This window comes from Cibotium barometz, chromosome 14, assembly GCF_041138505.1.
Source record: "Cibotium barometz isolate CiBa-2024 chromosome 14, ASM4113850v1, whole genome shotgun sequence".
Lineage (NCBI taxonomy): Eukaryota > Viridiplantae > Streptophyta > Polypodiopsida > Cyatheales > Cibotiaceae > Cibotium > Cibotium barometz.
The window spans coordinates 27,449,756-27,468,634 of NC_141059.1; the positions used below are offsets into that span (position 1 = coordinate 27,449,756).

General features: G+C 39.6%; 1 protein-coding gene across 1 annotated transcript in view; it reads left to right on the plus strand.

Moving 5' to 3' along the window:
- The first annotated feature begins 15,719 nt into the window (after window positions 1-15,719).
- The window catches only part of RECQL3 (DEAD/DEAH box RNA helicase family protein), a 91,717-nt gene continuing 88,557 nt past the window's right edge, over window positions 15,720-18,879 (plus strand). The window contains exons 1-8 of the mRNA XM_086808434.1: window positions 15,720-15,900; window positions 17,047-17,226; window positions 17,322-17,429; window positions 17,570-17,577; window positions 17,786-17,869; window positions 17,947-18,087; window positions 18,164-18,198; window positions 18,325-18,408. Of these exons, the coding sequence (XP_086664560.1) occupies window positions 17,061-17,226; window positions 17,322-17,429; window positions 17,570-17,577; window positions 17,786-17,869; window positions 17,947-18,087; window positions 18,164-18,198; window positions 18,325-18,408 (626 nt within the window). The 5' untranslated portion in view covers window positions 15,720-15,900; window positions 17,047-17,060. The remainder of the gene's footprint in view (window positions 15,901-17,046; window positions 17,227-17,321; window positions 17,430-17,569; window positions 17,578-17,785; window positions 17,870-17,946; window positions 18,088-18,163; window positions 18,199-18,324; window positions 18,409-18,879) is intronic.

Here is an 18,879-nt window from a genome sequence, read left to right on the forward strand (position 1 = left end):
TGAGAAGTTTGAAGCCTTCCGCAAAGCTTTGGGCTTGCTCCCCTTTGTGGACTGATCTACTTTGGGCATGGCACTTCCCTATACATGAGTGCCAGCTCTCGTTCACACCATCACTCCCAGGGGAGATTTGTTGCCATATATATAGGCAGTGATGTGTGTGAACACTTAGGACCACCGGGGCACTTTTTCCCTCTTTAGGAGGTTTTTTTCCTCGGCTTGTATATACACCCATTATTTTAGGGCTAACTTATCTTTGTACATTGACACAATCTAATACACTGTGTGTTGTGTGCATTCTTGCTTCTTCTTCTCCAAGCTTTGTGTGCTTTCCTGCAACCCTAATTCCAACAGTTTGTTCAAGTTGAGTAAGAGATTAATCCCTTATTGTATTGCTCCTTGCCTCATAATGAAATATCTTTTGTATGTGGCCCCTAGTTTGTAAGAATAAAGCTTCAACATCTTCATTAGCTTTTTGAAATCAATCCCCAATCAAGTCTTCTCCAATCTCAAGGCAACATGTGGCTTATTAATTGTTCTTCAAGGATCCAGAACTTAACCACATCATGTTATGGTTATTGACCACCAATGCTTAGTTCACATGGTTGCTTTGTACATCTCACAAGTAGACATAAGACCCTATCCTCAAAAAAGAATAATAACAAGCACCTACTTAATCACATGGTAGAAAAGAGCACCTTAGGAGTACATAAGAACATTTTGTTAAAAAGGGCAAAGTACACATGAACCGCTTTTCGGTAGGTTTGGCATCACAAACAAATCATTTTGACACTGCTACATTAAGAACCTCTTGTTGGTAGGTTTGGCATCACAAACAAATCATTTGCCACTACTACTAGAAGGTTGGCCAAAATCTACGTTAGACAAAAAGCAAAAGGAGAGAACATCTGTAGGGACAGAAGAGTCTGAGAAGAGGGTGGTGTCAAAAGTTAATTTGGATGACCCTCTGGCATACCCCATCATAGCTAAAGTGCTGCAAGCTTTGACTCTAAAACCTCTTTAGAAAGACACAATTGTAGTAGGAGGATCACAACCTGTTACTTTGTCAGATCACCTGGATGCTTCCCTGCTCTATAAGTTGCCTAAAATTACATTTTAAAGTGTGCAGGAGATGTAACCAGTGGAGTATAGGCACTGACAACACAAAAGGAGGCTTTGTAAATTGAATTGAATAAATCCAGAGCTGAGTTACTGGAGTTGCCAAGAATCCAGAACAAGCTGGTAGCCTTGGAAGTAGATCAGGTAGCCTTGAGATAAATAGTTAAAGTTCTCCAATAGGATGTTTTACAAGCTAATGCTGATAAAGCCCAGATTTGTAGGAAAAAGGATCCTAGATTTTCTCAAAGCTAGAATGTAAGAAGCTAATGTAGCAACATCTTTTTGCCATGGGACATCATCAAGTTGTGACCAAAGTTGATTGGGCCAGTCTCCAGATCCTACAAAGTAGGATAGGTATGGCAAATGTCCAGTCGGCCATAGTTAAGTGAGTGTGAACACTTAAGGCCATGTATATAAGTGAATATCTCTTATAATACAACATACTCTCCCATTGTGCAATTGAGTCTTGCTCTTGCTAATCTCTCTCCCTAATGCATGCTAGTGAGTGTGTGTGTGAGTGCAGTGAGGTGAGACGAGGGACGAGTACCCGTAGTATAACACGATGGTGTGACAACGCTCGTGAGGCGCGGTGGAATTGCTTCTCAAGGAGTTGTAGAGCTTGGAAACCTTAAGGGTTATGAGCTCGGCCATTGGTGGAAAGATCCTCGCAACAGTTGCGGTTCACTAGGTAATCTATTGTTGGATGTGTTTCAAGGGGGTTTAGGGTGAGCAATAACATTTTTAGCGTCGCTGTGCCGGGGAGTCATCCCCTAGCTTTTTTCATCGTTTTTTCTCTAATCTACACATTAACCATTTCCCATTATCTTTATTAATGGTTTCCCATGAAAAAGATGTGGATTTGATGGTGATTTGGTGTAGAATAGCTCTCTTTTTTCTTTTTGTAAAGAATACTTTTTGCTCAATTTTTAGCTCAATTTGTTGTTTTTGTTGTTATTGTGGTTTTCATATTCTTAGGACTTGCATATAGTTTGTGTTAACAAAAATTAGGAGTAGTTTAATCTTTCAAAAAAATTTAAAACCACCAAAAAACCTTGGAATTTGACTAATTTCTCTTAATGGACTGGTTTTTGTCATTAAGGGTGATTAATCTTGTTCAAGGAGCTAAAAATTTAGAAAATGTGTTAATTGGGATCTAAATTGATCATGTGAGTAGTTGAAATTAGTGTTTTTGAGTGTTTTGAGAGCATTTAGATGTATCAAAATACTTAATTACATCAATTTCTTCATCAATTGGAGGAACTTGACTCTCTTTGCTTATTTTTGCCTTAAAAGAGGAGACCAAAATTAAGAGTATAATTAATCTTCTATTCAGATTGATTTACACATTTGTTGATACACATAGATTAGCATTCCCTTGCTCTATCCAATGATGTGCTCAATTGTGTGAATTAATTAGAGATTAGTGGTTAATTAAAGTCCTTGATTAGTGTAAAAGAGGGAAAGATTAGTGAAAGAATTAATCTTTGATTAAATTTTAATCACTTTTTTTACATAACTCATTAAGGCTAAATGAGAATTCAATGAGTAGATGCTCATGAGTTGTCAAATTGTCCATGTTGGGGGTCATTTATGAAGGGTATAAGGGGTGTCATAAAAAGGTTGACTTTTTTTTATTCCCACTTACCTTTTTGGGAAAATGCCCATATTTTCTTAATTTTAAATTCAAAAAATACCCCCCCCCCAAAAAAAATCATATTTTTCACTAGACTAAAAAAAAAATGGTTCACGCCATGAACCGTTTCTGCACTTTCACGGCCTAAGGTTTCACGTCCTAGAGGTCTGCGCCGAAAAAAACCGGATTTAATTTTTTCGTGAAGTCCGGTTCACGGCGTGAAATTCTAAGGTTTTACGGCATGAAACACTTCATTCATGCTTGCCAAAAAAAAAATCAGAATTAAATTTTGCTTGAAGTTCGGTTCACGGCGTGAAACCCTAAGGTCTCACGGCGTGAAACCCCGAGGTTTCATGTCGTGAAACGCTTCGTTCACGCCAAAAAAGAAAGAATTTAATTTTTCCATGAAGTCTGGTTCACGACGTGAAACACTTCACGGCCAAAAAAAAACCCATGTTTGGAGGCTCGTATCTCCTAAACCGTATATCTAATGAAGGCGTTCCAAGGCTCATCGAAAGGCTGACATCGAGCTCTTAAGCTTTGGCCGTTCGAAGTCAAAATTCATCATTTTGGCCTCCCACCATTAGCCTAAAAATTTGACCTGAAAATCGAGACAAAAGAAAAACTGAAAAGCATGAAAAATCATAAAAAAAATAGCACGAAAACGACATCGAACCATATTCGGGCTACTTTTTGAGGATCTAAACGACAAAATCACGAATGACTCAAGGAAACAAAGTTGTAGTACTCCAATAATACTGCAACTCTCTTATATAGAGCTTTTCAAAATTCCTTTTGGAACACCCTCAAACACGTGTTGCGAAACAGGGGAAAAATTCTTAAAATTTTTTTCGTCTTGAGACAGTAATGAAAAATAGGTTTTAGGATCTCCTCTTCCATTTATGAAGTTACTAGCATACACTTTTTCTGAAAAATTATATCTTGAGGTTCACGTACGTATAGCGCCTAAGCTAATTAGAGCAACGGACACTCATTTGACCCAACGAAGAGAACGCAAGCCTTTTGAGGCTCTAAACAGACTGTGAGAAAATATAAAAAGCACAAAAAAACATGTACTTGCTCATTAAGGAGCATTTAGGCAATTAGATATGACAATGATAGAGGGAGTGCCAGGGATCACATAAGCACTGAACCCAATGGCTGACATCTTCGAGCCATTGAGATCTATGCCCCAAATGCACCTCCTAATACCATTGGCCATGCCTATAACAAGCGTGTCATCGGGTTTTACACTCCCTATCATTTCGATCCCACCGGGCTTTGGTCCCTTACCTAACATCTCCACAAATCCTATAGGTACCAGCCCTTTTTTGGATGCCCACACCTTAAACATACTGATTCATCTAGGAAGGGAGGTAGCCCAAGGACTGAGTGAGTCCCTCCTAACAAGAGCACTTACATACGACCTCAGTGACTCATACAGAAATACGATCGTACAAATTTTTAAAATTATGGACAAATACAACGGCACAACTAATCCTATTCAATTCATACCAATGTTTGAACAGAGATATGAAGCCTTTAGAAACCCAAACTGCCCCATCAAGGTACATGCGTTGAACTTATGCTTAGAGGGAAAAGCTAGTCGATGGTTCATCACATTGACGTCGGCGATCAAGACCAACTTTAGAACCTTAAAAACAACCTTTATCCATGGTTTTTCAAGACAAGGTGATCAATGGAGTACAGCAAAGGAACTCTATTCAATTGAGCGTAACCTAAACGAAACCAATAAAGACTTTATCCTTCGATAAAACTCTTGGACTCACGATGTGAGTCATGGGAAAAATTAAACGATTCTCAATTGAAGCGATGTTTCGTGATGGGCTTAAAGAAAAATAGCTTACAAAACTTGATCATTGTATCCAATCCGGAAACATTTGATCAATGTATCCAATCCGAAAACATTTGATCAATGTTGTAAAGAAGCGGTACGTTTAGATGACAACATGTTGGAAGATGATCATGCTACGAGTTGTTCCTCATCTAAACCAAATGACAAAAGAAAGATTGATCTCGGATTTGTCATTCGAGAGTTCTATGCAGCCTTGCTTAAAATCTTTCAATCAATATCTCTAAGAGAAGACAATCTCTAAGAGAAGACAAAATCCTTCACAACCAAACATCCTTAATGCCTCTAAAAGTGAAGAGTGAAATGCCTTGTGTTAAGTGCAATCACTACGACCATCCCAATCCCCATTGTGCCTATAAGGCACCTATTTTTCTGTACTGCATATATTGTAAATCCTTTGATCATGATACTAAAAAATGTCCCAATTTCTCAACAATTGACTCAAAACTCCCATCTCTCGTGCACCAACCACAAACAGTCCAAAGGGTAGAAACCACTTAAGAGGTAGTTAATCGAACACTTCAGTGTTTCTATTGTCGTGGACCTCACAAGGTGGCTGGCTGCATAATTTGGAATACTTCCATGCCCATGGTCATTGAACTTTGCAGCCCATGTGTGAACGATGTGGCATTGATCACATGTTCCAAGATTGCCCAAGACAAGTTGCTTCTATGCAACTTGTCTCACAAAATACAACTCTTAACATCTTAAGTGTACAAAACAGGCAATTGTCCACAGTACCCTTGAATGTGCTTACACGCTTATAAGCCAAGGCACGAGAAACGATAAAAAAGAACACAAAAGACAATACCTTAACATGGGTAGAAGTATATGCCTTAAAGCAGAACCCAAAAGAAAAACAAAACCTTCTAAACCCAAGAAAAACAAGGGACAAGTTCCTCAAAGAACTCCACCAAGTCAGCAAGTGTGGGTACCAAAAAGATTACTGCAAGCACAAGGGTACTACCAAAGTAATACCAACGCTTGGATTCCAAAGCGCATCCCAAAGCCCCATAAGCTTGCACAAAAAAGGAAACCTCAGCACCAAGCACATCAGCCACCAATTTATAATGTTCATCAACGATGGGTGCATGTTCATGTGCTTCAACAACAAGGATACTATGATGGTTATCTCATCATATGGTTGCCAAAATTGAACAACGTGAAGAAAACCTCACCACTGACTTCAACCCCACAGCTTCACCTAAAGTTTGATAAGAACGGAGGCCCAAGCAACAACAAGCAAGTTACTCAACCACTCTCAAGCATTGAATACCTATACAAGAGCTTGTGTGTTCAAGCAACCCCAATGGTAACCAACCAACAGTCTTATCTACTGCCCCGACGAGTTTCCTTACAAACACGATGACATTGCTTATGATTGAATGTTTGAATGAAGATTTTTAATGCATTTATGTTTAATGTTTAATATACAACTATGTGTAATTCATCTCTACAATTATGTTAGTTTTGTGAGTACTGTGATGTTCAGTAATCTGTGTATTGCATAATCTTGAATGTCTGAATGATGACTTGTAATGTAATTATGTTTAATGTTTAATTCATAATTTCCATGTAATGTTTAATTCATAATTTCCATGTTGGTTTATCCACCACCACAAGCTCTACAGATATATCAATCGACGTGGCATATGCTTCTGTGTTGCGTGCTTTGAAGCGATCCGAGCAACTGTGTCAAACTCATTTGCAAATTCGCCTTGATCCATGGGATGGGTCTTCCATGTTTTCAAGTTTATTTTCAAGGATTGGTTACCTTTGCATATGTAAATGTGATTGGTTACCTTTTGTATATATAAATGTATCTGGTTTTCCAATTTTGAACCATCCTTGCATCTCTCATATAAGGCCTTCCGAGGATCATTGTGTATGAACCTCTTCTTTGATAATCTATTGCCACAAATGTGTGGTGTAAAGTTAGCCCAAAGGTCTGAATCTTTACATCCTAAAGGATGACCAAATATTTATCTGTGTTTGCGTTAGTGAGCTTGACCACCAAGCCTCCCAGAAATCCTTGGTGATTATGCTAACATCAACACCACCATCTAAGATTGTAGAGGTCATTGTCTCTGCAAATTTGAGAGTTCCCTTGTAAAAGAGAATTATCAAGACTCGAACTTCCAAGGATACTTCTAAGGATAAGAAGGCTGTGAGGCCTATTATGTCCCTCGTGCGTTATTCACACTCACTTAGCTTATACTCACTTAGAGGTGGGCTTGGACCTGCCAATGTGTAAGGGATGTGCACTGATCCATTTGTGCCTTTGATGGATTTGAAATGAAGTCATCACCTATCACATCGGAGAAAATATTATGGTGACTATGATGATGTCCCTCATGCGGAGTCATTGTATTTTCGAGTTCTCTTTGAGGTCTTCTTCTTCTAGACCTCTGATTCTAGTTCATTAGACATTTTAAGGGTTGATGTAGCCTTTGAGGCTTGTACCTGTGGCTCTTGGGCTACTTCGAGATCAAATCTTACGCTTTCTACCTCTTTTTTTTGCCTTGGATGTTTCCTTTGGCAACTTCCCTTGACTGAAGCCTTATGATAACATTAAGGGGAAGTTCACCTTATACATTTAACAAGTTAAGTCTTATCAAAGTGGCTAATGCTACTACCCCATTGTTGTGAATTTTCACATTGTTGGGACAATCCTTGAATGCATGTTCAAATACACACTTGTAAACATGTGCCTTCATATGGAATGATATTGGGATTTGGCACTGGATTTGGAGATCTCTTGACTTAAACATATTTGGTGCCGGTGCCAAGGACAAGCCTAAGCTATTGTTTTGCTTTTTCATCCATTCCAAGCTATTGGGATCATCCAATATTGCCTAGTGTTGTTTAGGAGGTCACACTTAAAAAACATATGGATTTGGAGCCTTCAATGTGTTTGTTTATTGCTTTTGATTTTGATTTGAGATTTATTTTGCATTAAAGTATTCTATTTCATCTATTGATAGGGTAAAGCCCTGGTTTTTTGGTGACTTGAATGAAATTGCAGCCCAAGAGGCTTAAATTTCATTGCTTTTATCAAAGGATTAGCTTAGCAATTGTGATTAGGAGTGGAATCCACTCCGAAAACTAGAGTATTGAGCTTCATTAGCTTGCAATAGAGTGAAATTGTGAATTTTTGTTCATGTATTTTATATTTTTTCATAATTTGTTCGTGCATTGTTAGAACTGGTAGAGTAGAAGTATGCAAAACCATCTAAAGACAATCAAAAAATACTTAATTAGTTGCATAATAACTATTGATTAGGATTACGACCTTTGATATCATCCCATCAAGTCCAAAAAATCACAAAAACCATTAAAAACTAGACCAACCCAACTCTTGAGTAGGAGATATAAGTCCATAGTCCTACGCAAAAAGACACAGAAGTGAACCTACAAACATAAGCTTGGACATGTGAATGTGATTCTGGACACATAAGCCATAAACCTAGACATGTGAACCTTAGACATGAGCCTAGAAATGTGAGCCTGCAACAAGTAGGTATACCTAATACAGTATGGACCAATTATTACTGCAATAAAGACTCCTACGGCCACACCTACCCATGTCCTTGGAAGATTTAGTTGTCATACACAATATGTACCAGCTATAAATCTCGATGAAAATTCTTATCCTTCCGAGTTCCTAGATTTTTTTGCCCAAGTATGCTCATTTCATACAAGGGAAGTACATGAACCGTGTACTTACACAAAAAAGACATGAGCCTATAGACATGCGTGTAGAGATATAAACATGGATACATAAACTTGGACACGTGAACCTAGATACGTAAGCTTGGAGATGTGAACCTGGACACATGAGCTAAGAGATGTGAGCCTAGAGACGTAAACCTACAGACTTGAGCCTGGAGACGTAAACCTAGGCTCACATGAGCTAAGAGATGTGAGCCTAGAGACGTAAACCTACAGACTTGAGCCTGGAGATGTGAGCCTAGAGGTGTGAACCTGGAGACGTGAGCCTAAACATGTGAGCCTAATAGTTTTAAAAAATCAATTTTAAAAAAGAATCTTGTCTAAAACCATTTTCAAACCTATATTAGAAACAGGGACCTTTGATACAAAACTCGATCTAGAGTAATTGTTAAAAACAACAAGACATTCAATTATAGCACATCAAACCACACCTCCTCAAACCCAGCAAGCCTTTGATCCCACAACAAACAACTGGCTCGTCTCAGTAGAGTGCTCCCCTGTTAAGAAGGCAAGACTCCTTTGGATCCACCTTAAATGAGGAGCTTTGGGAGAAAATGAGTTAGCAAAACATAGATGTGAGAGGCTGAAAATTGTTCTTCTTCTTCTCAACAAAAGGGTTCTACAAAAAGATAAGGGGAATACAACATATGTACATGCGGTCCATAATGTGAATGCGCTAAGTGAGTGAGTTGGCAAGATAAGTATGCCATAACTCAGTGGTGGACTAGTAGCTGGTGTAGTCCAGCTGTAGAATCACTTGGCGAAGATCTATCATGTCATCATCCTACCAAACATGCGAGTGACGTAAGTGGTGGAAATGGTTACCTAGGCATATCATAAGTGTCAACTTGTGTTGAGCTTGACATCTCAACACTCCCCCTTAAGCTCAACTCCATCTCTAGGACCCCAAGCATAGTCCGGAATGTGCGAAGCTTCTCTGCTCCCAGGAGTTTTGTGAAAATGTTAGCTACCTACTCCTTTGTGTTGACATACATGAGATCAATGTCTCATGCGCTAAGACCCTCTCTCTGATGAAGTGATAGTGGACCTCTATGTGTTTGGTCCGTGCATACAAAATCGGGTTCCTCGCCAACTGTATATTGCTAATATTGTCACAATAGATGACAACCTATCTGTCAACTTGCAGTCCCACATAAATCCACTGGCAGATCTCCTATCTACAATATTACCAACTCAATCTACATCGGTGTATCCAAACACCTACAACGTCATACAGCCTCATAAAAGAGTAATAGCCTATTGTAGACTTCACATAGCGCAATGCGCACCTCACACCATCCAAATGTGGCTTTTGAGGAACCTGCATAAACTGACTCTGTAATCTAACTATATAGTTCAAAGCTAGCCTGGTGATTATCTTGTAAATTAAGCTACCCACTATCTTCATGTACATAGCAACACTACACTCAACTTGCCATTTGAATCTAATGGCATAAAAATTGGCTTACAATCAACCGTACCATATTTGGACAACATGTCCAATGTATATTGCCTCTGTGACAACCATATACCCTTGGCCGTCCTAATAACCTCAATGCCAAGGAAGTACCTCAGCTCACCCAAATCCTTCATGTTAGATTTTTGCTTGAGGAGACATTTCACACTCTCAACTTCCTCTCCACTATCACCCCCAACGATCAAGTCATCCACATAGATTATGATGACCACAAGACCCTTATCACTCTTCCATACATAGAGAGTGAATGATCAGCATCTACCACATGAAACCCAATGGTGATAAGATATTGTGCTATCTTATCTCATGACATGCTCTTGGTGCTTGTTTTAAGCCATATAAGGCTTTACGCAACTTGCATACAAAATCAAGGTGACCCACATCTTCATAACCTGGTGGCTGATCCATATACACTTCTTCTTTTGCAAATCACCATGCAAGAACTCATTCTTAACATCCATTTGCTTAAAACCCATCCTTTTGATACAACCACTGTAAATAAGAGCTCTCATGGTTGCCATCTTGGCAACAGGGCCGAACATCTCCTCATAATCAATTCCATAGGTTTAAGTATAACCTTTGGCAACCAATCTTGCTTTATACCTGCTAATACTTCCATATGAGTTGTGCTTTATTTTGTACACCCACTTGCACCCAATAGCCTTCTTGTCCTTAGGCAATGGCACCAATTCCCAAGTCTCATTTGTATCCAATGCAACCATTTCTTCATCCATGGCTTTCTCCCAATCTAAATTCCCAACAGTCTCTTCAAAACATGTGGGTTCAACATCTTCACAACTTTAGTCATATATGCATAATGATGAGCGACATAACCATCATATGTTAGCCTATTCAACAGGTTTTCTGAATCTTCCTAACCTGCATTGTCCATGATCACTACCTGGCATTTTAGAAGCTTCTCTTGCCTTTCTTACACCAAGTGTTCTAATAGTTGGAATCCCAAGCTCATCTCATCAAGGCTGTTCTTTGAGCCACTAGACTCTCCATCGAAATGTGGGGCATTCCAAAAGGCTCACCAACCTTCTCTTTGCCTTTTCGTGATGTACCAACTGCATTTTCAAGACTGGTATTTTGACACAGCCTGCCACTCCATGGTCTATCAACATACCCAACATAAGAGGACTCGCTAGGTCCACTCAATGACTATGATTGCTGACTTGCATTTTGTGCACTTACATTTCCACTTACATCAACATCATCAACCCCAACATCATCTTGTGCACTTACATTTCCACTTACATCATCAACCCCAACATCATCTTTTTCAGCAACATACCAGCTACTCATTTCATCCAACACAACATCTTTGCTTACTCTCAACTCACGTATAGTAGGGTTATAGCAACTATATCCCTTTTACTCAAGGGAATATCCAATAAACACACATTTTTCTACCTTTGGATCCAACTTCGTATGCAACTCATCTGGCACATGCACATAAGCTATGCATCCAAAAACTTTCAAGTGAGACAAATCAAGTTTCTTGTCACACTGAACTTCTCCTCTAGCGTCACATCATGTATAGATGCAGTAGGAGTCCTGTTCATGATATAAATTGCTGTAGAAACAACTTCAGCCCAATAGCTATGCGGCATATTCTTCTCTGTCTCATTAATGCTCATGCTATCTCTGCAATGTGCTTGTTTTTTTGCTCAGCAACTCCATTTTGTTGTGGAGTGTATCATGTAAATTATCTCTGAGAACTCATTGAAGAAGTACTCTCCCCCCCCATCTGACCTTAGGCACTTCACATGCTTCCCTGTCTGCTTTTTAGCCATCACTCTGAAATTTTGAAAATGAGTGAAAACTTCACTCTTCTCCTTCATGAAATACACCCACACTTTCCTCGTGTGGTCATCATCAATGAATGTTAGATAGTACTTGCAACCACCCACCATAGATGTAGTTTTTGCAGGACTCCATACATCTGAATGCACGACATATAGTACATTCCTGCTTAAATTTCTATCATGTGGAAATACATGCTTTATCTTGTTTCCAAATTTACATGCTTTAGATACTTTCTGCATACCATCAACCTTAAACTTAGGTAGCCATGTCACAATTTCTTTAGTCTGCATAGAATTCATTCTTTGCACATTAACATGCCCGATTTTCTTATGCCAAATGTCTATTTGAAACAACTCCTGAACCCTGTGCAAGCATTGCAGCTTTAACTTCAAGCATATTTACATCTAGTGTAAACATTCTACCCACTCGATCGGCTTTTGCAACCAACTTACATTTAAAGTCTTTGACATAACAACCATCAGGGTTAAAGCTTACCTGCAAACCTTACTCGATCATCTGGCCAACAGAAACCAGATTCTTAGTAATTTTTGAAACATGAAGTACATCTACAAGATACTTCACTTTACCATTCTACATAGACAATGGCACATTTCTATCATGGGCAATTGGATGAGTAGTATCATCCCCTGTTTCAACAAAACCTTGCTTTTCAGGATTTTTCATATCCTTGAACCACTCGCCACCATGACTGATCATGTAGTTCAAAGCACCTGAATCCACATACCATACATTATCATTGCATGCAAATATATCATTTTTCGACACAGCATTAAGCATATATCATATAATAAACAACCTTTCATTGTCCTCATTACTTTGGCTGAGGATGCATAATTATTTTGTCGTATTTTTCCACTTCTCATGTCATTTTTTTTCTTATAGCAATTACACATGCCTAGATTCGCACAGTAAAAACAGCCTCATGTATCATTTTGCTACCTTTGCCAATTTCTGTGACCTCTTTGACTCCCCCTGCCTCTGAACTGGCCTCTTCCACCTGTGTGTTATTGTTGTGATTCATGGGACTGTTGTTGCTGCTGACCATAATTTTGATTATCTATGCCACCACCTTCGCCCCACGGCCTTGGTCTCTACCTCATCCTCTACTTGTACTTGTGTAGAAGGCATGTTGCTCCAAACTGCCTTTGTTTTGTGAATACTGGTCTTTACCCAAACTCTTTTCTTCAATGATCAGCATTGACACCAAATCTGTAAATTTGGGAATGTTCTCCTGAGTCTAAATAGACGTCTTGAATGCCTTGTATTATGGCCCAAGACCATATAAACATACTTCCACCTTATCATCATCATTAACAGAAACAACAATAGATGCAAGGGATTCCACAATGCCCTTGATCTTCAAGGCATAATCATTCACATACATGTTTTTCTTCTCCACCACCACAGTATGAAGCTCATTCTTCAACTGAATCTTTCGTGCCTTGGTGTTAGTTTCGTACAGCTTCACCAAGGTGTCCCATGGCTCCTTGGGTGACTTGGCATCGTGTATATGCTCAATCATGCTGTCATGTATGCTAATAGAAAGCTAATACATGACTTTCCTTGCTCTTTGATTCCAATCCTTATATTCTTTTACATCTGAACAGTTGGATTAATCTCAGGTATCTCTTGTGCCTCCTCATGTTCACCTTCAATGTAGTCAAAGTAGTCTTTTCCCATCAAGAAATTTCTTAATATAAATCTCCAAGCATGAAAGTTATTCTTGTCAAGTTTCCTGCAACAATCTCGTTAATTCCATCATTTGACATCTTGTCTATAACACAAACTCACCAAAAACAGCACTCTTCTTTGTCCTGCACAAACTGCTATATTCTTTGTAGCAACGGTACTATACTGCACCCAAACTGTCACAACCAGTGACCTCAATTTGCATACATACACCCAATAGCACCTGTAAGACTCTTTACACTACACACAATTTTTGCACAACCAAATGTCCTTTTTGCTGTTCCAAAAATAGAGTTCTGCAGAGAATCAAAACTTACCGCAGTGCACGGCGAATGTCTGCGAACTAAAAAATGAAGGTCAAGATGCACCCAAAACGCGTTCTCTGCCACACAATTTTATATCCAAAGGACATTATAGTTGCCTTGCAGCTTTGCTCCTGCGAAGACAGCTCCTCAATCGGAGTTTGTTTTTGCTGGTGCCTCCCGAAGAGCTCCCAACAACAAGGGTGTAGTAGCCAACACAAAGGGGGAAGAGTAGGTGAAGCTCTTACCCTCCTATCGTTTCATGTGCTTCTCTTGCTTGCTGCTCAGCTTCTTAGCATGAACCAGGCTCTGATACCATGAAAAGATACAGGGAGGAAGAGACCTTGAACTTTTGCAAGCACACACACACACCCTAGAAGAGAACACACAAGATGAGACGCTGAAAATTGTTGTTCTTCTTCTTCTCAACAAAAGGGTTCTACTAAAAGATAAGGGAAATACAACATAAGTATTAAAGTACTATGTACATGTGATCCATAATGTTAACACGCTAAGTGAGTGAGCTGGCAAGATAAGTATGCCATAACTCAGTGGTGGACTAGTAGCTGGTGTAGTCCAGCTGTAGAATCACTGGCGAAGATCTATCATGTTAGCATCCTACTAAACACGCCAGTGATGTAAGTGGAGGAAACAGTCACCCAGGCATATCATAAGTGTTAGCTTGTGTGGGAGCAGTAGGTGCCATTGCATTAAGCCTTATTAATAAAAAAAAATAACATTATGAAGTTTTAAAATTAATGTTTCACTAAAATAACAAATAATTTGACATATATCACCAATTTAACTTCATGTGTTTTTTTGGAAAGTAAATATATATAGTATTAATAAAGGAAGACCTTTACAAAAAGTTGAGAGAGGCCCTTGGCCATATCCATATCAAGATCTTTCACATTACAATTAAACAAGCTTGCATAATAAGTCCCATCGATCCTCTACAACATCCAGAGAGGCCCTTGGCCATATCCATTTCAAGATCTTTCACATTACAATTAAGAAGCCTGCATAATAAGTCCCACCTATCCTCTTCCCAAACAAAAGAAGACTGACCCTAAGAAATGTGGTACCCTAATTGCATGCAGGCTATCATCATAACTTCAGAGGTGCACCCTTTGGGAGATAGCTTCTCCAAAACCTGCCCACCTACCTATACCTTCACCACTTATCTAGTTCCAAGGGGATTCTCTATAAAGGCCACAAAGGTGTAAATGGGATGTTTCTCCTTTAAGTACCATCTTCTTGTCCTTGGCCCAAATTTGGGCAACCTTGCTTTCATGTCATAACCTGAATAACCTTGCATAATATCAACAGTTAGGAAACCTAATATGTACAAGTAACAAGAGTCAACTAATCAACCTAATATGTACATATTATGAAACCTAATATGTACAAGTAACAAGAGTCAACTAATCAACAAATCAACTAATCCCAGCTTACAGAGAGTGTATTGACTGAAATATATCAACATCATTTATCTTATTAACATAATATATGGACCAACACATATGAATTCATTTGTACATCAGCTCAATGACATCTAGCCCAGTGTTCCCCTGTTTTTGAAAAACAATACTATTCCTGGAAACCCATATTTTCCATAAGCAACAGAATCTAATAATATTAAATAATAGACTTATGGCACTCTCAGTATCAACCACCCTTCCAAGAACCTAATCCCCCCAAAATCCCTGAGCTCCTAGTCTGTTAGATACCCATTTTCCAATTCTACCCCATACTCCCCTAATAGGAGGGCATTTCCAGAAGGCATGTCTCCAATCTTCCAAGGCAGTTCTACACGTGGGGCAGCATCCGGAGGTGAAGTTCCTTCGAAGGAGTTTGAGTCATAGAGGTAAAGCCAGCATGCAGAATCTCCATAAGAAAACCTGGGATTTCATAGGAATGTTGCCTCCCACATATTTTTCCACCCAATTTAACTCCATGTTTTAATCATAACAACCTGATTAGTATAACACTATCAATCAAACCTTCATGTTACATTTCTTAAATTATCTATTCAAATTAACAACTCTTAAAATTGAAGGCAGGTCTTTATGTATATTTGAATCGAAATATCATAAAGGAAAGCGAACTTGTATGCCTTTCTATTTAAACTTTTAATTCTATTGACGTTCATTGATTAATTGCGTTGCCTTACAAAAGCAGACGCTTCAGCTTATTGGGCTGACTGCACGTGGTTTTTCGATTCTGCAAATCAAATTCTAAGAAGGTAAAGGATCAACGTTGCACTTTTTCTGTCATAAATGGTATGAACTGAGATTTATTTTTATTTCTGTAAAATTCTGGCATTTGCATAAGGTGGTATTTATATATTTTCTAGCATATGCATGAGTTCGGTTCATTTTACATTGACATGACATCACATGCCATGATGTGCAACATTGCATGCAGCCATTACATCACATACCATGATGTGCAAGTATGTTGTCCATGTTTTCTGCAGCAAGAGCCTGCTTCATATGATAGATTGCTTTTCGCCACTCCCTGGATGTTTTTTTCCAGTTCAATCATGTGGGGGGAGGCACCAAGACCTGTGCACGCGAGCGCGCGCGCACACACACAGAGACATATTTTTACCCCATCCCTTTGTGGAGCGAGGGGGGAGGGGGTGGCGGGGTGGGAGTAGAAAAGCACTTGGGTAGATGTAGGAAGCACTATTAGGGAAGGGTGGGCTTGTGGCCGTCAAGAGTGTGAGACCAAGAACAACAGTCAAGATGATGGCCGATTTGCTGGCTGATGAGGACAACATGCAGGCAGCAGAAAGGGCCTTCAAATCAGCCTTGGGCTGGTAGAGTGAACACGTGCTTTTTTTTTTGACAAAAGTCACACTCACTCACTCACCCAAGTAGCACAATGTGGTACCACTCTTTCAAATATTTAGATTATGATATATTCCCCTCTATTTCTCTCAAATTTTTTCATCATTTCTAGTAAATCTACTATATAATGTTGAAGACATGCCGTTTCCTAGCGGTTTCGGTTTCCGTTTTCCAGTTTCAAGCCGTTTCTGTTGTGGAGACATCATCCGTTGCCGTTTCTATTTCATAAAACTATGCAGTAGGGCTGTATAAAAGGGCCAGCCTGGGGGGTCCTTAGGCATGCTTCCCCAGCAGCCATCCAACACACGCAAAGAGCAGCAAACTCAGCCAAAAGCACTCGACAAATGCAGCAAAACACGTATCAGCCTAACGTCCAGCTTGCAACAGATTTGGTTGCAATGACACATTGGTAGGATGTTGATGGATGAGCATGTTGATGGGCAGATTGCACTAGTATTCAGGATAAGCCAGTAACATTGGCTGTCTTTTTTGAGGAAACTAATGGTCCAAGGGCTAACATTGTGCTACTTTTGTAGAACGTTGCAAGAAGATGAAGGCAGCTCTATTAGTGCTGAGATCAAAAGGTTCAACTTCTTCAGACAGGAAAAACGTTGCCCTTGCTCAGAGAGAGAATCTCTTAAAGCTATTGAAACAAAATTTTGGACATGCAGAGTTCAGGGGCCGGCAGCTGGAGGCTATCGAGGCCGTTTTGTCTGGTTTGGTCCCCTCAGTATGAGCCTGTTGATCCGTGATATAGATCTTTTTTGTATGCAATCCTCATCAAGGGTTTTATATATGTACGGTTTTGCAGGAAAAGATTGCTTTTGTTTGATGCCAACAGGTGGGGGGAAATCATTATGCTATCAAATACCTGCACTAGCAAAGGCAGGCGTTGTGCTAGTTGTCTCCCCTTTGATAGGTGAAAAGATATTACCTGTTTTGATGGGCCATTTTATTGAAATCTTTTCAAGCTTTGTTTGTGTTTGGCGTGCTTTATATTGATACTTTTCTCTCATGATGATGTGCGCCTTCGATAATGATGTGATCGAGAGATAACAGCTCTAATGGTGAGACAACTTGGACACGCTTTGGCCTCTGGTGGTTTCAACCACACACGCATGCACGCACATGCGCACACGGGTGTTTATTAAATATTTTCTGTTGGTTTCAACCACACGCATGCACGCACATGCGCACACAGGTGTTTATTAAATATTTTCTGTTGGCTTGTATATTTGCTGAATTGAGAGCACAAGATGTTGGTTCTCTACTCAGGAAAACCAAGTTGCTACACTAAAGGCGCATAACATTGCTGCCGACTTCCTATCTTCAACACAACATGCATCTGTCAAGTCTAAGGTAAAAATCAGCTAATCTTTTTGCGAGACATCCTTTCCTTGGCTGATTGGTTACTGACATGGTTGTTTTGCCATCAGATATACGAAGACTTGGATTCAGGCAAGCCATCATTGAGACTCTTGTATGTGACTCCAGAGCTGATTGCAACGAGCTCCTTTTTATTCAAGTTGAAAAAGCTCTATGATAGAGGTCTCTTGAATCTGATTGCCATAGACGAGGTATGCCTAATGCGCTAATTTGAATCCCAACAAAATTTTATGTATTCATTAAACAATATCTTTTACCCCATCACAGGCGCATTGCATTTCTTCATGGGGCCACGATTTCAGGTTTGTCATACTTATCCAAATGCATATAGATATACGTATGCATGCATGCATGTATGTATCATTCTTGGAATCTTCTCTTGAAAATTGCAAACTGAATTCTCTATTTTTTTGTTAACTTTTTCCAAGGCCAAGCTATCGTCAATTATCAAAGTTAAGGACTTGCCTTCCGAACATCCCTATCCTTGCCCTGACAGCTACAGCTGCCAAGAAGTGAGTTCATTTTTCAATGTACCTACTGGCTGTTAGATTGTAAACTTGTGACATTTAAAGGGTTCTGTGAGGCAGTAATATTTTTTGCTTTTGAGTCCTTCCGTCAGGAAAAAGAATATGCATTTTTGAAAACAGATAACAACTACGCTCTAATGAGGTGTAGTTCTTGAAAAAGAGAACAGTGGGGATTACTCCACGGCTGGCCAATCTCAGAGGGAGGCTACATATGAAGGGGACGGGAAAGAGCTACATTGAGGGCATGTAAGCGTTCCCATCCTCATCTCTTAAAGAAAAGTGTGGGGCTTCAGATGTGCAGACTAGCTGCTTGTCAGACCTGGCCTTGGAGGGGCTCCCATCAGCCATGGAGGGTATGAGGGTCAATCCAGATGGAACGGACTGCCTGCATAGGAGTTGTTGTCCTGCCATCAATGGACTCGTGGGCAATGGGCCCTCCAAATTCTCCGTGCCTTT